At 31.5% G+C, this 21214-nt stretch overlaps 1 protein-coding gene and 1 long non-coding RNA gene across 4 annotated transcripts in view; one reads left to right on the forward strand and one right to left on the reverse strand.

Moving 5' to 3' along the window:
- Positions 1–1110: 1110 nt before the first annotated feature.
- Positions 1111–13832, forward strand: LOC101500250 (MADS-box transcription factor 23-like). Of its 2 annotated transcripts, none has more exons than XR_012163187.1 (8): positions 1111–1279; positions 1455–1678; positions 4111–4189; positions 12250–12311; positions 12517–12616; positions 12707–12747; positions 12871–13347; positions 13444–13832. XR_012163187.1 is itself a non-coding variant. In XM_073368884.1 (8 exons), exons 2-8 carry the CDS (start codon positions 1497–1499, stop codon positions 13379–13381), a joined length of 738 nt encoding a protein of 245 aa, XP_073224985.1. In that variant the 5' UTR covers positions 1123–1279; positions 1455–1496; the 3' UTR covers positions 13382–13832. The 2 variants fall into 2 exon arrangements, 1 of the variants encoding a protein (XP_073224985.1); XM_073368884.1 differs by having other exon boundaries at positions 1123–1279; positions 12871–12955; positions 13193–13832.
- Positions 13088–21214, reverse strand: part of LOC105851628 (uncharacterized) — an 11955-nt gene continuing 3828 nt past the window's right edge. The window contains exons 1-3 of one of the 2 annotated variants that reach the window (XR_012163211.1): positions 20826–21105; positions 19283–19388; positions 13088–15653 (exon numbers count right to left, since the gene is read on the reverse strand). This is a non-coding gene — a long non-coding RNA (uncharacterized lncRNA). Of the gene's footprint in view, positions 15654–19282; positions 19389–20825; positions 21106–21214 lie in introns of those variants that run through there. The other variant, XR_003474654.2, reaches the window with a different exon arrangement.

Here is a 21214-nt window from a genome sequence, read left to right on the forward strand (position 1 = left end):
AAAAAAAATGATAATTTCTTATTTTTCAATATTAATTAAAGAAATACGGAGACAATTATAAAAAAATTTAAATATAAAAGATGCAATTAAATTTAATAAAAATATAAAAATATAATTTTTTATTTTAATTTTGTTTATGACATATCTATTAATATTTTTTTATTGATAAGATGTTACTTAAAACAGAAACAATTGTGGTATCGAAATCAAAAGCAAGAAACCGTGTCGAAGCTTTTAGCCAAAACCTTAAAACAGGATAAATAAGCGCCCTCGGTTTTGGAAAGTACACGTTTCAATTCCTCATTAGTCATACAAATAAACATTATTCACCATTTTCAATGCCCCACGATTCCTGGATTCGATGTTGTACTAGGATATACATCTAAGCACGCGCGCATGATTCTGGCATTTTCTCGTTTCACTCTCCGGTTGACGTGTGTCTATTCCAAGACTGTTACTAACTATTGGACGATCCTCTGCGTGATTTTATCTTAACTCAACGAGCGAGTAGAAAGCACTCACATTTATATGCAATCGTTCAAATCAGAAACCTTAAAACCACTGGGTTATATCAAAAACCACTTTTAGGTTTGGATCATAAATAAAAACAAAAACTTGTATGTTTGTATATGTGATATTAGAGATAAATTTTAAATATATTGATTACGTCACTGCATTTTAAATTTTTTCTAATAAAAAAATATTAATTATTTATGACAATTAATTTGATAATTTTAAAAATAAATTGAAATTTTAAGTTATAAAAAAAATATGTATTAACAATACAAAATAGTTTTATACTAACTATCTTTCGATCACAATCATGTATTTTATTAAATTATATGATTTTACTCTACTAAATTAATATGACATAATAAAATAAATAATCTCTATTAGTTTTATACTATAAAAGAGTATTACACTAATTATATATATTTATTGAATTATAATTAACCCATTTTTTATATTATTATTTAATTTTTTTAGAAAAATGTATAATTTAACATTTATGAGTGAGAACAACAGTTATTATCTATCTTTTTCTTCTAGAGGTCATGTCCTATAAATGGAAAAATAAAAATTATATAATTGTGGTAATGCCTTTTTTATATTACGATTGTGGAAATGACTTTTGTCTTAAAGCTATTCAGTCTTTCCATATAAAGAATAAAATTGCATCATACAACTGTACTACGAATCTAACAACATCTAAACAAGGCTTTGTCTTCTTCATCTTCTACTTCATTTTCTCTTTACTATTCACTCCTATAATTTTCAAGTAAGTCACCATTTGTTGGTTTATTTTAATTTTTTCCTCTTATTTTTTCTTTTTTTATTTAATTTTTTAAAAGATTTAATTTGATCAACATACCTTATAAATATTAGTAAATTTATTTATAAGTTTTCGTTGGTTTGAACGATCTTATAAGAGTATATGGTGACTGATCTAGCAGGTGTGAAAGAAACCCTAATAAATAAATATTTTGATTATTAAGATGGGAAGAGGAAAGATTGCAATTAGAAGGATCGATAATTCCACAAGCAGGCAAGTGACTTTCTCAAAAAGAAGAAATGGATTGTTGAAGAAAGCAAAAGAATTATCCATTTTATGTGATGCTGAAGTTGGATTGATTGTTTTTTCCAGCACTGGAAAGCTTTATGATTATTCAAGCACCAGGTATAATAATCATTTTTCTCTCTTTTTTTTTTTTTTTATGAAATTATTTTTCTCTTTTTTGATTTATAAACTTAGTGATCTGATGAAATCCCAATTTTCATTTGTCTTTGAAATTACCGCTTTTTATTTATTTATTTACAGAAAGGTAGATAGCTATTTTTTGAAGATAAATATCTTATTTAAAGTAAATAATAATAATAATAAAAAATACTAGTGCACGTTGTGATTATTCCAATTGAAGAATATACGAGAATAGCGTTATATTAGGAGTTAATCTCTTGCAATAATTTGTTATGATTAATTAATATTTCCACCTTCTTTAATACCGATTGTGTTTACGACCATATAACAAAAAAAATAATTAAAAAATCCGTGTTCATCCTCATGATTATTATCACGATGTGCACCTTAATTAACTACCATTTCTTAAGGAAATACATGATATATATGCCTTCTAAAATGAGAATTATAATCTTCTAATTTCAGTTTCATTCTACCAATTCTTATAAGAATTCATCAACATTTTGAATATCTATATATATAGGACTATATTTTTTTGCTAACAATCTATAGGACTATATATATTATGTAAGTAGTTTAACTAAAGTGGCAAAACCTCATATATATATATATAGATTAAGATATTGAGGTATAGTTTGGGAATCTATTTTTTTGCACTGAACACAATCACGAAACTGCAGGTTCGTACATTTCGTTTTGTAGTTCTCAAAGCAGTAGTTAATATTATTGTTAAACTAGTAAAATCATACTTTAATATAAAAGATTGTATGAATTTTTCTTTTTTCTGGATAATAATTGAGCTGCATTATATTGCAATCCACGGATGCATTGATCCCGGAAATGCTAGAATTAATTATAAAGTGCATTTTTTTTCCTCATTAGCAGTTTGTAGTATATAGGATAGATGTGGTTCAAATTTTGAATGAATTTGCTATGAGTTGAAACTCTAAAGGAGTATTAGGAAGAAGGATCATGTTTCAATCTCTATTAATAAACTCTAATATTGGTATTTGATATGGGAGATTTAAGGTTGATTTAACTTGGTAGTTGAATGAGTGATTAGGTTGAGGATTTTATCTAATTTTGTAATTTCAAAATTAGTGGTCAATATATAAACTATAAAAGAGGACTATAAAATTCATTTTGTTTTTATTAAAAATAATAAGAAGTTTATATTAGACAAACACCAACAAAAGTTAGTTTACATAGAATAAGAAATAATTTGATAATAATTTAAAATCTTCCTTTTCATCAATCTATAAATCAAAAATTGATCTTATACTAACTCTTATGTTACCATTGAGCCATGACCAAATGCTAAACTCTCCCTTGCATTTAAGTCCAATAAGTTTCCAATTATGTATGATCTTTTATCTGACTTGCTAATGCTCATGTGTTTAAACCCTAGCCAATATATCTTTGGTGTGTATATATATATATATGTATAATTATTCAGCCGGCTAGCTAGCTATCATTGGTCTCACGCATTAAAAAAATATATATGTCATTCTTATCGTACCACAATGATTTTTTTTTTAAGTGAAACTAGTATGGTATACATTTAGTTCAAACATATAGTACATCTGAATAATCTCATCTCATGCAATAAAGTATATTAACTCCTCTTGTTCTATTCAATTATTTTTGGCAGTACTACAGTTACAAATTTGACTGTTTTAAGGAAATTATGGGATAGCACTCCAAAATCTGTCATTTCAAATTTCTATTTCTTTTTTATTTTTCGAATTTAGCAATCTCAATTTCATCACTTTTAGTTACTAATAAATCAGCAATACAGAGACATATCAGTAAAAATATGTGAAGTTGCAGACCTGTTAACATATAAATTCCATATTCGTTAACACATTTTTCAAAATTCTTCTGTAACAACATACTTCACATCTAATTGATAATGATTCGTCATTTATGCTTATAAGAAAATGCAACTATTTATTTAACCATGCTCATATAAATTCTCTCAAATAATAATTAAGAATAGTAATAGTGTGTTGAAGTAATGTATCACTAATAGATTTATCCAAAAAATTTACCTAACTCTTCAAGTTTAGCAACTTCTATGTCAATCCTTCGAATATAAAATTATTATATATTAGCGAATATTAAAAATAAATTATATATATGTCATGATTCAGTATCCAAATTATATCTTCTTGAAAGGATGTTAATTTTTGAAATTAAAATATAATGTCAACTTACTATATTAATTATGATGACTAAAATAAATCAGATGTAAATTTGAGGAATCCTGTTAGATCATATGGTGATATTATCTCTATCCACTATATTAAAAACAATTAATTAAAGTATTTATCATATTAATAGGCCCATTTGAATTATTTTTAATCCTCAAAAATATGCCGATGCTTTTTACTGATTTATTACCTTGACAGCATGAAATCTATTATTGAACGCTATAACAAACAGAAAGAGGAACAGCATCACCTAATGAATCCTGCTTCAGAAGTCAAGGTAATTACTGATATAACATTCATCTAATTATTTGTGAGCTTTCCAATATCAAGTTTGCTAGACATTCATAATACCATTAGTTTGCATTAATATTCTTTCTCAAATATTTCTTTCAAAAGATATTTTAACTACATCCATTCAGACTTTTGTGAGTAAATTGAAAACAAATTAGTAAGTGAAATTTCATTCTTGATATTTTGTGAAACTTCACAATTGTGATGTATGTCAATTCTCTAAACATGTGTATGAGATGTGTTACAAGTGGTACTCAAATGAAGAAGTGAAACTGTTTTGGGCAGTTAGTTAATTAGCTAAAAGTACTTGTAATTACTTTAGTTAGTTAGTTTGTTACTAAAAATGTTGTTAGCAAACCGTATATAAAAGCAAGAGAGAGATTCAGAATAAATAAAAAAGCAAGCTGCAGATTTTACTAAGTGCAAAAAATCTAGGAGTATAGAAACTCTATCATTGTAAATATTTTCATCTCATTTTAAGTGACAATTCACGCCGATCCAGTCCTCCAGACGTATGAGTTAATCTCTGAACTGAGTCAACAAGTGTGTGTGTTCATTTTAGCATTACAAGTTTCAAATTATGCTTAAAACTGATAATTCTCCGTTTCAGTCAGAAAATCGAGAACGTTCTTGACATTGATCTGATCAATCTTTGTTTTTTGTTTTCAATCATTCTGCGTTTTTCTGGACAAAACCAAGAACGATCTTGGTTTAATTACTCGTTGATCTCCGTTTTTAACAACAAATGGCATCAAGAGCACGAGAGTATTCGATTCAAAGGAAAGATGACATAAACAAAGTATGTACTTGAAAAATTCGATGGGAAGAATGATTTTGTGTTACGGCGTCTCAAGATGAAAGCGTTGTTGGTTCATCAAGGTTTGGCAGGAGCACTGGGAGGAGAGAAAGACATGACACCCGCACTACCAGAAAAGGAGAAAAAGGATAGTATGGACAAGACTCATAGTGCTTTAATCTTGAGTCTTGGAGACAAGGTTCTGAGGGAAGTGTCAAAGGAGACCTCTGCAGCAGGTATTTGGCTCAAATTAGAATCTTTATACATGACAAAATCCTTAGCAAATCATTTGTACTTAAAACAAAAGTTATATACTTTCAAGATGCAACCTGGGAGGTCAATTGAAAATCATATAGATGAGTTTTATAAGATTGTGTTAGATCTTGAAAATATTAATGTAAAATTGGATGATGAGGATCAAGCCCTATTGTTGATAAATTCATTACCAAGCTCTCTTGAAAATCTGTGTGATACACTTCTGTATGGTAGAGATTCTTTGTCATTAGAAGAAGTACAAGTTGCACTAATCTCCAAAGAATTGAAGAGGAAGTCAGATGGGAAAGAAGAAAGCAATGGTGGTGAGGGATTGTTTGTCAAGGCTAAGGCAGGGAAAAAGAATCAAAAATAGAAGAATAAGTTCAAGATTAAAGAAAAAGACAAGTCTAAAATAAGATGTTTCATAAGCAAAAAGGAGGGGCATTTCAAGAAAGATTGTCCAGACTAGAAAGGAAAGAAATGATCAAATAGTGATGATGATTATGGAAATGCATCTATAACTTCAACTGAAATCACATAAGTTCTTATGGCAAATTCAACTGAAATCATGGATGATGACTGGGTGCTTGACTCAGGGTGTTCATTTCACATGACCTCAAATAGAGATTGGTTTCTTGACTACAAAGAAACTGATAGAGGCAAAGTGATTATGGGGAACAAATCAACATGTAAGGTAGTTGGAATTGGCTCAATCAAGCTGAAGCTGGAAGATTTTGTCAAATGTTAGACATGTTCCAGAACTGAAGAGGAATTTCATTTCTCTAGGAATGTTGGAAGAAGCTGGTTGTTCATACAAAGCAGAGAAAGACACTCTAAAAGGCATAAAAGGATCATTGGTAATCATGAAGGGAACAAGGGATCATGGAATATAGCTTCTAAATGGTCAATTAGTGATTGGAATGGCAGCAATGGCAGTACCAACATCAAGCAAAGCCAACCTGTGACATCAAAGACTGGAACATGTAAGTCTAAAGGGGGGTGCAAATTCTGGACATACAAGGCATGTTAGGTGGGGACAAGATTTGTGATTTTGAATTTTGTAAGCATTGTGTGTATGGAAAAATGCACAGGGTCAAGTTCACTATAGGGAAACATTGCTCAGAAGGAATTATGGAATACGTTCACAGTGATCTATATGTCCCCGCAAGGATTGCGTCACATGGATGTAACAAGTATTTCATTATATTTCTTGATGATTATAGTAGAAAAGTATGGATTTACTTGTTGAAAAGTAAGGATGAAACATTTAAAACCTTCAAAGATTGGAAGTCTATGGTTGAAAATAAGACTGACAAAAGGTTTAAAACTCTAAGGACAGATAATGGTCTTGAATTCTGTAGTGAGGAATTCACTAGTTTTTGCAAAGCTCATGGTGTAAACAGACATAGGACTGTAAAAAACACACCTCAACAAAATGTACTAGCTGAAAGGATGAATAAAACCTTGCTTGAAAGAATGAGATGCATTATGTCAGATGCAGGGATGCCTGCACAATTTTGGGGAGAAGATGTCCATACATCTTGTTATTTGATAAATTTGAGTCCTTCTACTCCAATTGAACTCAAAACCCTTCAAGAGACGTGGACAGGACATGCTGCAAACTACAATCATCTAAAAGTATTTGGATGTTTTGCATACTACCATGTAAATGAAGGGAAGCTAGCCCATCGAGTCAAGAAATGGTATTTTGTTGGATATCCAAATGATGTAAAAGGTTATAGGATATGGTGTCCTGAAAATAGGAAATGTATCATCAGCAATGATGTTAAGTTTCATGAGGTTGAGCTATATAAGTCTGTAAACAATGTTGCAAATAAAGGCTCACATCAAATTGGAGATGAGAGTATTGATCTTGAGGTGGAGAAAGATGGATAAAAACGGAGAACGTTCTTGAAACAACAGCAGACTCAAGAAGACATAACTGAGAGGTTTGATCTTGAGGTGGAGAAAGTTGCAGAAAAAGGATAACGTTCTTGACTTCAGCCACAAAAAAGGAGAAAGACCAACATAAGTCAAGAGCGTTCTTGACTTCAGAACAACAACAGTCTCAGCAAGACAAGATTGATGAAAATCCAGCAGATCATGCTATGTTTCCAGAGCAGGAATCGTATGATTATAACCTCATCAGGGATAGAGGAAGAAGAACATCAAAATTTACTCAAAGATATGGCTATGCAGACATGATCAGTTATGCATTAGATGATGTTGAAGAGATTATACAAGAGGATCCCAGGAACTACAATGAAGTTGTCAAGTCTTAAGACAAAAGACAAATGGATTTTAGCTATGACTGAGGAGCTGAAATCATTGGAGAAGAACAACACTTGAGAACTTATACCAAAGCCAGCAAACTCCAAAATTGTAGGCAACAAGTGGATCTTCAAGAGGAATGAGGGAATTCCAGGAGTTGAACCACCCAGGTTCAAAGCACGGCTAGTAACAAAGCGATTCACTCAAAGGGGAGGTGTAGACTACAATGAAATATCCTGTAGTCAATCATGCAGCTATAAGGATAATTCTAGCCATGGTAGCACACTTTGACATGGAATTGGAGCAAACGGATGTCAAAACAACATTTCTCCATAGTGATATGAATGAAACAATCTTAATGCAACAACCAGATGGCTTTAGGACTCAAGGAAAGGAGGATTGGGTCTGCTTGCTTAAGAGATCACTTTATGGGCTAAAGCAATCACCAAGGCAATGATATTTGAGATTCGATTCATTCATGCTCAGTCAAAGGTATGCTAGAAGAAATTTTGATAGTTGTGTGTATTATAAATAAGTATCTTCAACCACATACATTTACTTGTTGCTATATGTGGATGACATGCTAATATCATCTAAAAGTATGAAAGAAATAAAAAAATTGAAGGGTCAGCTGAAGAAAGAATTTGAGATGAAGGGCTTGGGGTCAGCCAAGAAGATCCTAGAAATGGAAATCATCATAATCAGATAGCAAGGAAAATTGATAATTTCCCAAGAGTGCTACATTAAAAAGGTTTTAAATAGATTCAATATGTGTGAATCAAAGGCAGTGAGCTCTTCACTAATAACACATTTCAAGCTTTCTTCAACCATGTCACCAAACACAAATCTAGAAGCAGAAGACATGAATAATATACCATATGCAAGTGTCATAGGGAGTATCATGTATGTTATGGTCTGCTCAAGGTCAGACATTACTCATGTTGTAAGTGTCACAAGCAGGTTTATGGGAAACCCAGGGATGAGTCATTGGCAAGCTGTCAAACGGATTCTAAAGTACCTAAAGGGAACTCAAAGCATGTGTTTGGAATACACCAAAATTTCATAAACATCAAAACCAATCCAATGATTTGTAGACTCTGATTTTGCTGGAGATTTATATAGAAGAAGATCTCATACATAATATGTTTTTACTGTGTTTAACAACACAATCAGTTGGAAAGATAGTCTTCAACACATAGTGGCATTATCTAAAACAGAAGCAGAATATGTTGCTCTTGCTAAGCAGTGAAAGAAGGAATTTGGCTAAAAGGATTAATCGCAGAACTTGGAGTCAAACAAGAGTATGTGTGCATAAATTGTGACAGCTAAAGTGTCATTCACTTGAGTAAAAATCAAATGTATCATGAAAGAATCAAGCATATAGACATCAGACTTCACTTCATCATAGATGTCATTGAAAAGGGTGAGATACATGTGGCAAAGGTGCACACAAGTGATAATCCTGCAGACATGTTTACAAAACCTGTCACACTTAGCAAATTCAAACACCGTTTAGATATGCTACAAATCAAGTCCAGAAACTGAGATCAAGGACTAAGAGTATTTGATTTAAAGAATCACAAGCTGAAACTTCTTATTTGGTACCAAGGTGGAGAATTGTTAAAAGTGGTACTCAAATGAAGAAGTCAAATTGTTTTGGGCAGTTAGTTAGTTAGCTATAACTACTTGTAACTACTTTAGTTAGTTAGTTTGTTACTCAAAATGTTGTAAACACTGTATATAAAAGCAAAAGAGAGATTCAAAATAAAAATAAATAAATAAATAAACTAGCTGCATATTATACTAAGTGCATATTTTCTGGCAGCATAAAAACTCTATCATTGTTAACATTTTCATCTCATTATAAGTGATAATTCAAGTCGGATCCAGTCCCCAGACGCCGGAGTTAATCTCTGAACTGGGTTAACAAGTATGTGTATTCATTTTAGCATTACAAGTTTCAAATTTTGCTTAAAACTGGTCATTCTCAATTTCAGTCAAAAAATCGAAAATGTTCTTGACATTGATCTGATCAATATCCGTTTTTTGTTTTCAATCATTATGCGTTTTTCTGGACAAAACCAAGAACGATCTTGATTTAATTATTCGTTGATCTCCGTTTTTCACAACAAGGTGTCAGTTTAATGGTAAAAATTTGACTTTTTAATTTCAAAGAATGAAGTTCAAACTCCACTAGAGACAATTGTAAAATAACATTGGTGTAACCGTTATTAATAATAATTTTTCTTCCCTTAACTTAAAAAAAAAAATCTCCAAATAAAATAAACTACCCTTTTTTGTTAGCAATATAGCATATGCATATCTTAATGACCTTTTATATGTTGATTATGGATCCATATCCTCATACATGCATTTAAGGACATATGTAATTTGTAACCATTGTTGATGGCAAATATAAATTTAGACGAGTAGTTAACGACGGTTGGTTCAGTTGGTAAAAAGTCGGTTCATACTCGCATAAAAGTGTAGTAAAGTTTAGTAAGTTTGTTTGTTATTGTGCAGTTAGTTAGCTTGTGCTCTTTTGGTAGTTGGTTTAGTTTTTTCTGTTCTATCCCTTTTGCCAACTTTGTTTATTTAAATAGCAATTGCTATGTGAATGTGAAGTAGATTTTCTTTTTCCTCAATCACAATAGAAACTCCAACTGTTAAATAAGTCTAGATGAATGCATTTACCAAAGAAACACCATGGATAGTGATAAAAGCCAATACTATATTATTCCATATTACATCTATCTAGCTTGGATAATTAATATGGTTAATGGAAGAGTAAGAAAAATACCAAGACTGTGGAATTCAGTCAACAAGCAGAACATTAATTCATTATGATCAGATAAATAAATAAAGGAGTGAAATGGTGGATTGATCATTCTGAATTGTTACACAATGTTAACTCAGTTATCTAAAGTATTATCTGTTTTCGAATAGAGCGTGTTAATATTACATACAAATTTTGATATCAACTTGGAGAAGGTTAATAAATATAAAAAGAGTAGTCAATGAAATTTAAAATCATAGTTGATTGTGTTTATTGCATGATTAATAAATTGCATATCTTGTTATATTTATTAATCATTGACTAAACGTAATTAACCTTATAGTATATATTTGGACACTCGAAAAATTGTAATTAATGATTCAAAGTAATGACTAACTGTGTTAGTGAGTGATTAATGAGTCCTAACATCTTGTTATTTTTATCATCTGTTGACCAATTATAATTAGTTATATATTGAACTTTATTAACTATCTAGATTGATGTAAATATTTTGGATCAAAATAGTATTTTCTTTGAATTATAACTCTATGAGCTCCATATTATTAGAGTCCATCTTTGAATTTAAGGTGTAAAAGAGATTATGATCTACACCGTAATTTTTCAGTTACTTGGGTTTAAGCTTTTTAATATTCTGCAACAAAGCCATCCACTACTCTATTCGTCTACTCACGGTTTAATCTGTTTATCCAGAACTGTTTCATTATAATTTTTAAATTTACATGAACTAATAATAGTTATTCATGGTTCTTTTTCAATTGTAAGAAAATTGTTATTGTATGAATTACAGATTTATATATTTATCTACAATTATCATTGCTGTTATAATTTTTTTATCTGGTTTTTTAACTGTTACTTTTACATTAGTTAAACGTTTACAATGAAAAAAGAAATACTCTTACAAATTGTAATATAAAAATGATAACAGCAATACAGTACCATTGTTATATCCTCAAAAATAAATCAACTTTATTTCAGCAGATAATATCAATGCTCCTCTAAATATACTTTCTGAGTATATGAAAGCTTAATGAAGTTATTATATCAAAAAAATTAGAGTTAAATTTCACTCTAAATGAAAGCTTAACAAAATTATTGGAAAAAAATTCTTACGTTTGCAAAAATATACTTTCGGAAGGCATAAATTATCTAGAATGGTACTTCTAAATAGTATAAAACTTACAGGTTTTCAAACTCATGTTTATGTTTTAAGAGTGGGGAAAGTTGTTTTCAGGTTCTTTTATATAAAACCACATGATTATTATGTATATTAGTTTTATTTAAATAAACTATAGACTACTTACCCATCTAACTATAAAAACATTAAGGTGATTGTTTATTTATTTATTTCTACCATATTCTAACTTTTAATAGTGTAAAATTGAATAAAATACATTATCAGATGATCTTAGATTCTGATATTGTAAAATACACTACTGAATCCTAGCTTTTGATAGTAAAAAATTAGATAAAATACTTTGTTAGATCCTAGTTTCCGATAATACATTTGAGGCATGTGATCAAACACAGGAAGAATGAACAACCTTACAAACATTCATGGACCTCCTTTTGATTGGCTAATATGTTGAGAAATTAGTTCTTAACAAGTGTCGCAATTGGAAGCTGGCTTCCGATAATGGATTTCAGTATTCTTGTAAAATGCACTGTTTTTTTTTTTTTGGGATGAACATCTAACATTGAAAGATTCAAAATACGCAACAGAATAGACCAGAATGCAGACATGTCAGATTCTACATAAACAGTAACCCCATTGTGCCATTCAACACATGGGCTAATCATTTAATAGTATCATACATGCTAGTGTAAAAATAGAATACCAATGTAACCAGGAGAATGTTGTTGGTCCTTAGACAATTCCCTTTGATAATAACTGTAAGACAGATTTGATATCTGTATTTCTACTTCCTAGTTTTGGCAGACAGAAGCAGCAAGCCTGAGACAACAACTGCAGTACTTGGAAGAAAGCCACAGGTAAAATAAATAAATGAGCACCTAGCAGTTGCATAATAGAAATAGAAGTATAGAACCTAATTGGTAAAAGCATATATTATTTGGGGGGAGGGGGATAAAAACGAGAATTTTGTTATTCGCCTTTACCAAATTTACGATTTTTCTTTTATAAGTGAACCTATTTCAGATGAAAAAATGCATTTCAGTTTCTTTTTTATCAAAGCAGGCAATTGATGGGTGAAGGACTTTCTGGCTTGGGTATTAAAGAACTACAAAATCTGGAAAACCAACTGGATATGAGTCTAAAGGGTGTCCGAATGAAAAAGGTATGAAGGGATTCATATCTCATCCATTCAATATTAAGTATTTTTTACAGTACATTTATGACTGTTACATTGTCCTTTATTTCCCTGCAGGATCATATTTTGACTTACGAGATTAAAGAACTACACCAAAAGGTATTGGGAGTCTGGTTTTCTTGTTGTATTTGACTAAGCTTTCCCAGAAATTTCCTACCAATTTCGATTAATGTCATTGTAGGGAAAGAAATTTCCTACCAATTTCGATTAATGTCATTGTCGGGAAATCTCGCCCATCAAGAAAATGTAGAACTCCATAAAAAGATGGAAATCATCCAAAAAGAAAATGCAGAGCTGCTGAAAAAGGTAAATGATAAAAAAGAAAAACAGACAATAATTTAAGAATATGTTAATCATTTTCTGATAAATACATGCACATCCTGAACAACGTAAGGCATGCATAATGAACAATACTGAACACACACAGACACAACCATATAAAGTAGAACTTACTCTCCATTAGGCCAAATACTACTATTTCTCTAGCAGTTAAAAGGCTTCCATTTACTTGTTCTTAATCTAAACAGAAGATTTGGATCTTAGGTTTATGAAGCAAGGAATACAAATGAAGAAAATGTAGCATCCAATCTTTCATGCACAATCAGAAATGGATATGATTTACATGCACCTATCAGTCTCCAGCTAAGCCAGCCACAGCCTCAATACAGTGAACCAGCAACCAAAGCCGTGAAATTAGGGTATTCCCTCAAACTGATAATGTACAGCATATAGCTCCAGTTTACACCTTTTCTTTCTAATTTATTCAGAAACTAAACACCTAAATTCTGTACCAGATTACAGCTGCATTAGCAAGAACTGTTTGATAATCCCCTATGCTTTCATTTCTGACAAGCTGTCATGAACCAGTTCAAACATATCATCATGCTGCTATCTGTGGGACCATGTAGTTCAACAACCACATTTTCCAATTCAACATAATAGGGTGTGAGATTGTCTATCAAGAAGCTTACAATTGCTGTTAAGGATCAGACATAATGACTACCGCTGTAAATTTTATGCAATAAAGATATCCATAATTGTGATTGGTGTTGTTTTATATAATTTCTGCATCTCTTATGACCAATTAGATGGAATTTGGAACACCACTACCTGTGCCTGTAAGATGTAATTGGCGACGGAATGGAAACTGTGACGCTCATACAGTCACAGTAATTATTCTATTTCTCTCAAGTGATAAGCATGTCTTATGATTCTTTACAATAAACTATACAGAAGAATTGCCAACAATAATGAGGGAACTGCTATTCCTGGATCAATTTCAATAATATTGTATCTCTCAGCCAAATGTATAGTGCAACAACAACATAAAAAAGAAAGAAAGAAAAAGGAATAAAGACTCAACATAGAGGCCTCCTCTCTGCAAATACAAAACACACAGGCAGCAGAAACAGAAAGTAATCTACTGGGGATAGGAAAAACATCATCTTCAGAAGCACACCCAGAAAAGTATTAACATAGTTAAATAATCTGATATTCTGACCACATAGTTAAATCATTACAAGCATGCATAACACAGCTGACATCACAAACAGACAAGGAGAAGTTGCCATGTATATAGGCCCAGTCTCCAAAGCTCAAGAAGACACAATTTTTTTATTAATAAAATAATATTCATACCGTTCCTACAGATTCGTACACAGCCAATAGTGGTGTAGGAAAAATCATTCCTGAGTCTTCCAGGAAATCCTCATTCCATTTGGCAGAGAATTCAGCTGATTGGTGACATCACTGACAGTATGACTATAAGAATTAAATGAATTGCAACCGTATTCAAAAAATTGAGATACAAACTAAAATAATTCGGAGGAAATGGCTATGGCTGATAGCACTTACTTATGCCCAAGCAAAGTTACAACATTTTACAAGCATTTAACATCAAAGGTTACGTGTTTAATTTTTCCTATTTTCCCTAAACCCTATATCAAGTGGGACAAGCCCCATGATCTCACCAAAACCCTGCAGAAGTGCCACAAGGGCAACAGTATAGGCCAGTAAATGAAGACATTTACCTTCTGAAAAGCGATACAATCAGCAGTATCACATCAGATGGTTAAAACAATCACAGTATAAACAATACAACTGAAGAGATAGTGGTAAGACCTGTTATAGCCCTTATTTTTTTACACAATATTTACACATAAAATTAGTATGAAATTGCCAATAATAACGATAAAGTTGCTATTGTAGATGCATCAGGTGTGCAATCTAGGCCTATACTCTCATGGGTCAACCTTGGATTACTATACATATGAAATTCAACAGAAAAAGCAAGGTCATGCGGGTGAAAGCAAAATAAAAGATCTTCCAAAAGGAAGCTTATAATATGAGTAAAACCCAAATTGTTATGAGTCAATCTGTGTTACCAATAAATTGTCAAACCAAAATCCTAAAGTACAAAAATTTCTGCCTGTACAAGTACTAGACATCTCATGTACAGAGCAGAAATAGGTTATTGATTTTTCAGGTCAAATATTTTCATAGGTGACATGAATATTCAAATCATTACTGTCTATTTTTAAAACTTGGTAATTTTAGGGTTGCAAGTGCTTTAAACACAAGTTATTCCTAGTTACACTAAGCTATCAACATTACATGCATGAAAAGGACATTGATGTTTATAGAATGATTTTAAATTTTGTATTAAAGTATACTACTTCAACGTTCAAGAGCAACAGCTATAATCGTGCAAAAACTTCTGATTGCATGATTAATTGGCAGGAGGGATCTAATGAGAGTATATTTAGTAAAACAAACCACCAACAAGCGGGCATGGAAAAGCAGTAAAGTCTGACCATGGGTCAAACTGAACTCAGCCATCTACATTGATTATGTATGATATTAAATTTTATACTAGTGAGAGATGGGTTTTGCTTCCGTACCTGACAAAACTCCCATCAGCCTTCTGCTTCATCTTGACGCGGATTTTTACCAAACCAGTTCACTGGCCCTCCTGTCCTGCCTACGATCTCAACTGTTCTGTTTGCTAAAAACCATGTGGCAAGAAAATGAAATGATAGAAAGCAGAACTTGGGGAGTAAAGGCAGATTTGGGTAAATCTAAAACATTGCAGCGTCTATTTGGTTTCAAAAAAATTATTTCATTTTCTGTTATTGCTTTTATTTGCGATACAGACACCATTTATACTTTGTTTCCAACTTTCAAATATTTGTATAGGAAATGAAGAAAACAAAATTGTAAATATAAGTGAAAATTGTTTTCACTGTTTCCTTTAAAGGGGTGAGATGTCATATCATAATTTTTTATCAATGAATAGAAAATGACTATATATTACAAAATATTGAAAACAAGAAACAAAGCTAAAACATTGTGTGATGGTGCTAGTTTTGGAAATAAAACTGAAAATAGGAAATGAAAGCACAAAAAAAAAAATGCACAAATCAATCAGGCCCTAAAATTTTACAAATCTCTTTTTCATAACAAATATATTATCAAGAAAGGAAAGAATACAAGACAAGCAAGCCTCTTGAAACTCAACAGAATCAGTAATAATTTTCAAAATAGTTTGAACAAGTTGATACCCAATTGCTGTCACAAGCCCAAATCAGCTATTTGACAATTCTCTATATGAGCTATATCTTCAAGCATCGACATTCATATACCTTTGTATGACTGCCATCTCTAAATATACGACCTCATTCACTAAATCACCAGAATTAAGAAAGTTGGTAATACCGTAATAGTATTAAATTTGTTAGCAATTGACACTATTTTTACAAGTTTACCCTTTAAGAGAGAATTAGTTATTGTTCCCACCATAGTATTTATTGTTGGTTGCAGAAAATAATGTAAATTAAATGTTAGTAAAGAAATCATTCAAAGGGGGGACATATATTTAGAGACAGAGGTAGTAATTTATATTCTCTTCTTAATTAGGATACCTCAGTTGTAGGTTTAATTGTTATTTCTTCTTAATTAGGATAAATGTGTATATATGGCAATTAGCTAATTTATTGGGCCAAAACCAGTTTGTCAGATTGTAATTAAACACTATTTATATGAGAAATCTTTGGCTGGAGAACAAGTATTTGGCCAAAGTTTTCTGGTATCAGTGTTTTTGCTACTCTTGAGGTCACCATGGAGGAATGCAAATTTTACATCCATTGGATGTAATGACCAAGAGAGGGATGCAGCAAGGGCATGAATTATTTGCATAGTAGTCTATCCGTCTCATATTAAGCATCGTGTTAGAAATATTTGTTTCTCCACAGATACTCTTGTTGTTGTATCTCAACTTACCTAACTACTCCACTAACTTTACTAATGAGAGCATATAAGTCAATAAAGCTCATTTTAATTAGTACATGGAATACTTTCCTTAAGAAGTGTGCATAACATTAAATGGCACTTAATATGATACGGAAAGTGGTCCTCTTGGCATCCGGAGCAAAAGTCATGATAGTCAAATCTGCATTCTTGGCACATCTTCACCAAATACATGGTACATCAAATCCACAATTTCCTATTTGGCATATTGATGTTTGTAGACTAGCCAGCATCAATTTGAGGGGGGTGTCATGTTAAATATTTTGGTCATTAGAACCAGTTGGGTGATGATTATACATTTATACATTTGTAACTGCTATTCTTTAGTTAATGAAGATACCTTGGGTATAACCATTTCTTTAAATGGCAAATATTAGTTATTAGTTGTTAGAGACAGAAGTTGAGTACACGACCCCTTAGCTCTCCAGAAGTCATACATCAGGCGTAACAATTATTCTCGTCTTAGTTTTGGATTAGTCTACACATTGATTTATTTAGTTTCATACTTTCATTTTTCAGTTGACAACAAAAAAATCTCAAGACAGGCCCAACATTTACATATTATAAGAACAAATCAATGACAAAAAAAGAACTAAGGAAACTACTCTTAAGAGATATTCAAAGGTCCTACTCCTCTAATGCAAGAAACTTTATCTTACGAGATAATCCAAGATATATTTCTATCTTTTAACACTTCAACTCAAGTTTCCTAAGCTTGTTACATACTTTACAAAAGAGAAAAAAATAAACAAATGATATAATTGCATCCGGAAAAAGAATCAAACCCAAATTGCAATTGGGATAGAAGTTGGGATTAAACCACAGTTGAGACAAAAATGTGTCAAAGTACAATTAAGACAAAACCACCAGGACGAAACAAATGTCAAACCTCAACCGAGAAAAAACCAGTGCTAAACCACAACTGAGTTACTGAGACAAAACCAACATTTTCAAAGAAACACAACATACCATAGGTCATCTCAGAGAAACAAAGGTAGATTCAAGGAGATGGTGTAGAGATGCTGCTGCAGTTACCAACAGTGGCAAAACCATATTCAAATTAGACGCACGAGATGAAAGTGGCCTTGATAAAACAAGGAAAGAACGACGAAGAACAAAACTTGACTAGCAGCATGGTTAACAAGCAGTATGAAGGCGACACGTGGACTTTACATGCTGACTAACACCAAAAACTTAATTTGATGAAAAGTGAAGGATAAGGCCAAAAAAGGATTCTGAGTACGACTATTATAATAGAGTTCCATGCATTAGGGAACTTGGTAGCATAACAGCGAAGTTGCAAGTCACAGAGGATGGTTGCTACTTTGATACTATGTTGAACTTATAGGGTTTGTTTTACTTTTAGATAAGAACAGGATCAGAATTAAAAAAATTAAAGACTTTGTATTATAATAACATGGTTGCTACTTTTAAAATGATGATTATGGTTTGATACAAAAAGACTAAACATTAACTATTATTTATATTAATACAAGACTCCAAATCCTAATTACTTAGGCTTTGTTTGGGAGTTTGGAGGGGACAGAAGGGGAAGAAAATAGAGAGAAATCTTCCACCTTTTTTAGAGTTATTTTGTAGAGAATGCTTAAGATTATAAACACATTTTTTGAGTTTTCCCAAACTGGGGGATTTTGTATTATTAAGAAAAATAAACTCTCCAAAGTCCTCCCTTCCCCTCCTCTTCTTCTAAACTCCCAAATAGACACTTAGGGAAACAAATCATGAAAAAAGAACATAAATAGGAAAACTAATCTTAAGAGATATTTGAAGACAAGAAACTAATCCTACAAGTAATGAACTCATTAATTTCAAAGACATAGTATACTATATGAGAGAGAACCGTATAGGTGTGTATCAAAGTTTCAAACTTGATAATCAATATAAACTTGGACAGCATCCATAGAGTTAACTAGTAAACTTGTAAGAGTTTGAGTTCGCATCATAAAATTAGTACTTATATTTTATAAAAAAATAATGGTAGAAAACTCATTTTAGGATGATTCTACCATGAAGCATGTTTGAAATTGAGTTAACTCATTTTTCTCTCATAGAATTGTAGAATTGAGTTGACTTGAGACTTTGACTACCTTGGTTATGTCGACACAAAGCTTATCAGGTGATCAAAGGCATCTATCATCGTTCTAGCTATACAAGATTCCTTATACTTGTGTTATAAACAAATGACATCTTTCATAGTTGTTCTTTCAGCTAACTTAATTCTCCAACTACTTAGTGAGATTATGCATTTGAAAACGGGTCATCAGTCTTCGTTTCTCTTTTACGAGACAGTTTTAGAAAATCCCATACCTTTAATAGATGATAAAAAGAAAGACATGTGAATGTAAGATTCGTGTTATTATTGCAACTGCATAGCCAAGCTGAAGAAAATACTCCAGTTCATCATGCATCTTTTCTGGATACAAATAAAGGGGAGAGATGTCATAATTCTTTATAAATGAATAGAAAATGACTAAATATTAAAATTATAGAAATGCAAGTTTACAATAGCTTGATAAATCACGGTAGCTAAATTAGTTGCGAAATTGTCTAACAAACAAATATGCTTGGTAGTTGGTAGGAAAATGACAAAGTAGACACTACATTGTTTTTAATTTTTGAAGTCCTAATGTTTATGTTTGAGTGTCTTCATATTAACTTTTCACTTTTCAGCAATTGGTAATTTGTAATAGAAATATCTTTCTCCTAATAGTAGTAGCCAATTATGTTTTGCATAGCAAAGGATGAACAATTGCAAACATATAGTAGACAATAGCTTGCCATACATTACTGATCCAATTTGTACATTATTATACCATTATAACAACAAGTGAGTCTGAAGTATATGAGAAAAAATAACAATTAGTACCAACAAAAGAAAAACTTCAAAAATTGCTAGGTAAGAACAAATTTTCATACGTAAAAAACAAACGAATGTCTTACAACAAACTGTCTTTATATAAATTATAAGTTGTTTTCATAAGCTATATAGCGAAAACTTTATCAAAATACACTGAAAACAGCTTATGGTCATATCATAAGTTGTATCTATAAGTTGTCTCAAACAGTCTCACAAGTGCTTATGTCAGGAGATAAGCTCAAATAAGTCAATTCAAACAAGCCCATGATAAGTCCAACTAAGCTCTTCTAAAAGCCGGCTTAAAACTCTGAACTCCACCCTATTACACTTTACTTGTCCTTATGCACTACAATTTTATAAAGCATGTGTAAAAATTTGTAAATAAATAGAGAGTTGACAAAACATAAATACCTAACACAACATAATAGAAATTTAAAACAATATAAAGAGTTTAATGCATATAAACTATCATTGTAAATTAGTTTTACACGGACATGCAAACTGGTAAAACCAGTTTACTTGACAATGCATATCTTTAAAGTTTAAATCCACAATACAAATAATGTATGGCCCTAATTCAGAAAGAAATAAAAAGGAGATAAAAGGATCATAAAGCCAATGCCCTTGGTGATATCAGGCAGATATGCATGTGATGAAAACTCATCTATCCATTCAATGCTCCTTACATGTTCCACACAAAAAGACTTACGCAAGTAAACCTAATTCATTCACAATAATAATAGGAACTCTCACAAGCCATATGAATAAACCAGTTATTAGTAAGCTGTAATTGCACCACCGCACAGAGGCAAACACAGTTACAAACATAATCAAGCCATTAATGGATCTATAATTGCAAAAATAAAAAAGGAAACAAAAAACAACGCATACTACTACTAAACTAACACACTATAATTCCGAGAACAATTTAAGTATTCTACATGCAAAGTTGAAGAAAGGAAAATATATATTGAAATTTAAAACAATAAAAACCTAGACAGATTTGTGTGGTTTATCGGCGGCAATTATCATCAGAAGGCGGCGAATCAGTGAACGTTAGGGAAGTAGCAGCGCCGTGAAGATAGGGCATGACGGAGACAAGGAGGAAGAGACGAAACGAATCGGTCGGTTGTGTAATGGAGTGATTGCCATTGGAATGCGAAAAGGAGCTGTTTAGCTTTTTGTAAGCAAAGAGGAGTTTGTATTTAGCATAACAGAAACACGTGGGAGAGACAAGAAGGGTTCATTTCTACCCTACTATACTTGATTCAAATTCAAGAGAAAAAAACTAACTAAAAATTGATAAATGCAATTTAAATTTTTTATTAGATATGTTAATTTTTTTTACTATTATTTTGTTTATATTCTATTTTGAAAGAGTG

Source organism: Cicer arietinum, chromosome 1 (assembly GCF_000331145.2).
Source record: "Cicer arietinum cultivar CDC Frontier isolate Library 1 chromosome 1, Cicar.CDCFrontier_v2.0, whole genome shotgun sequence".
NCBI lineage: Eukaryota > Viridiplantae > Streptophyta > Magnoliopsida > Fabales > Fabaceae > Cicer > Cicer arietinum.

Coding starts and splice junctions, on each gene's coding strand:
- LOC101500250 (XM_073368884.1), top strand. CDS start 1,497: ATGGGAAGAGGAAAGATTGCAATTAGAAGGATCGATAATTCCACAAGC. Junction 12,617..12,706: donor AGGGTGTCCGAATGAAAAAG/GTATGAAGGGAT, acceptor ATTTCCCTGCAG/GATCATATTTTGACTTACGA. Junction 12,956..13,192: donor ATGCAGAGCTGCTGAAAAAG/GTAAATGATAAA, acceptor TTTGGATCTTAG/GTTTATGAAGCAAGGAATAC.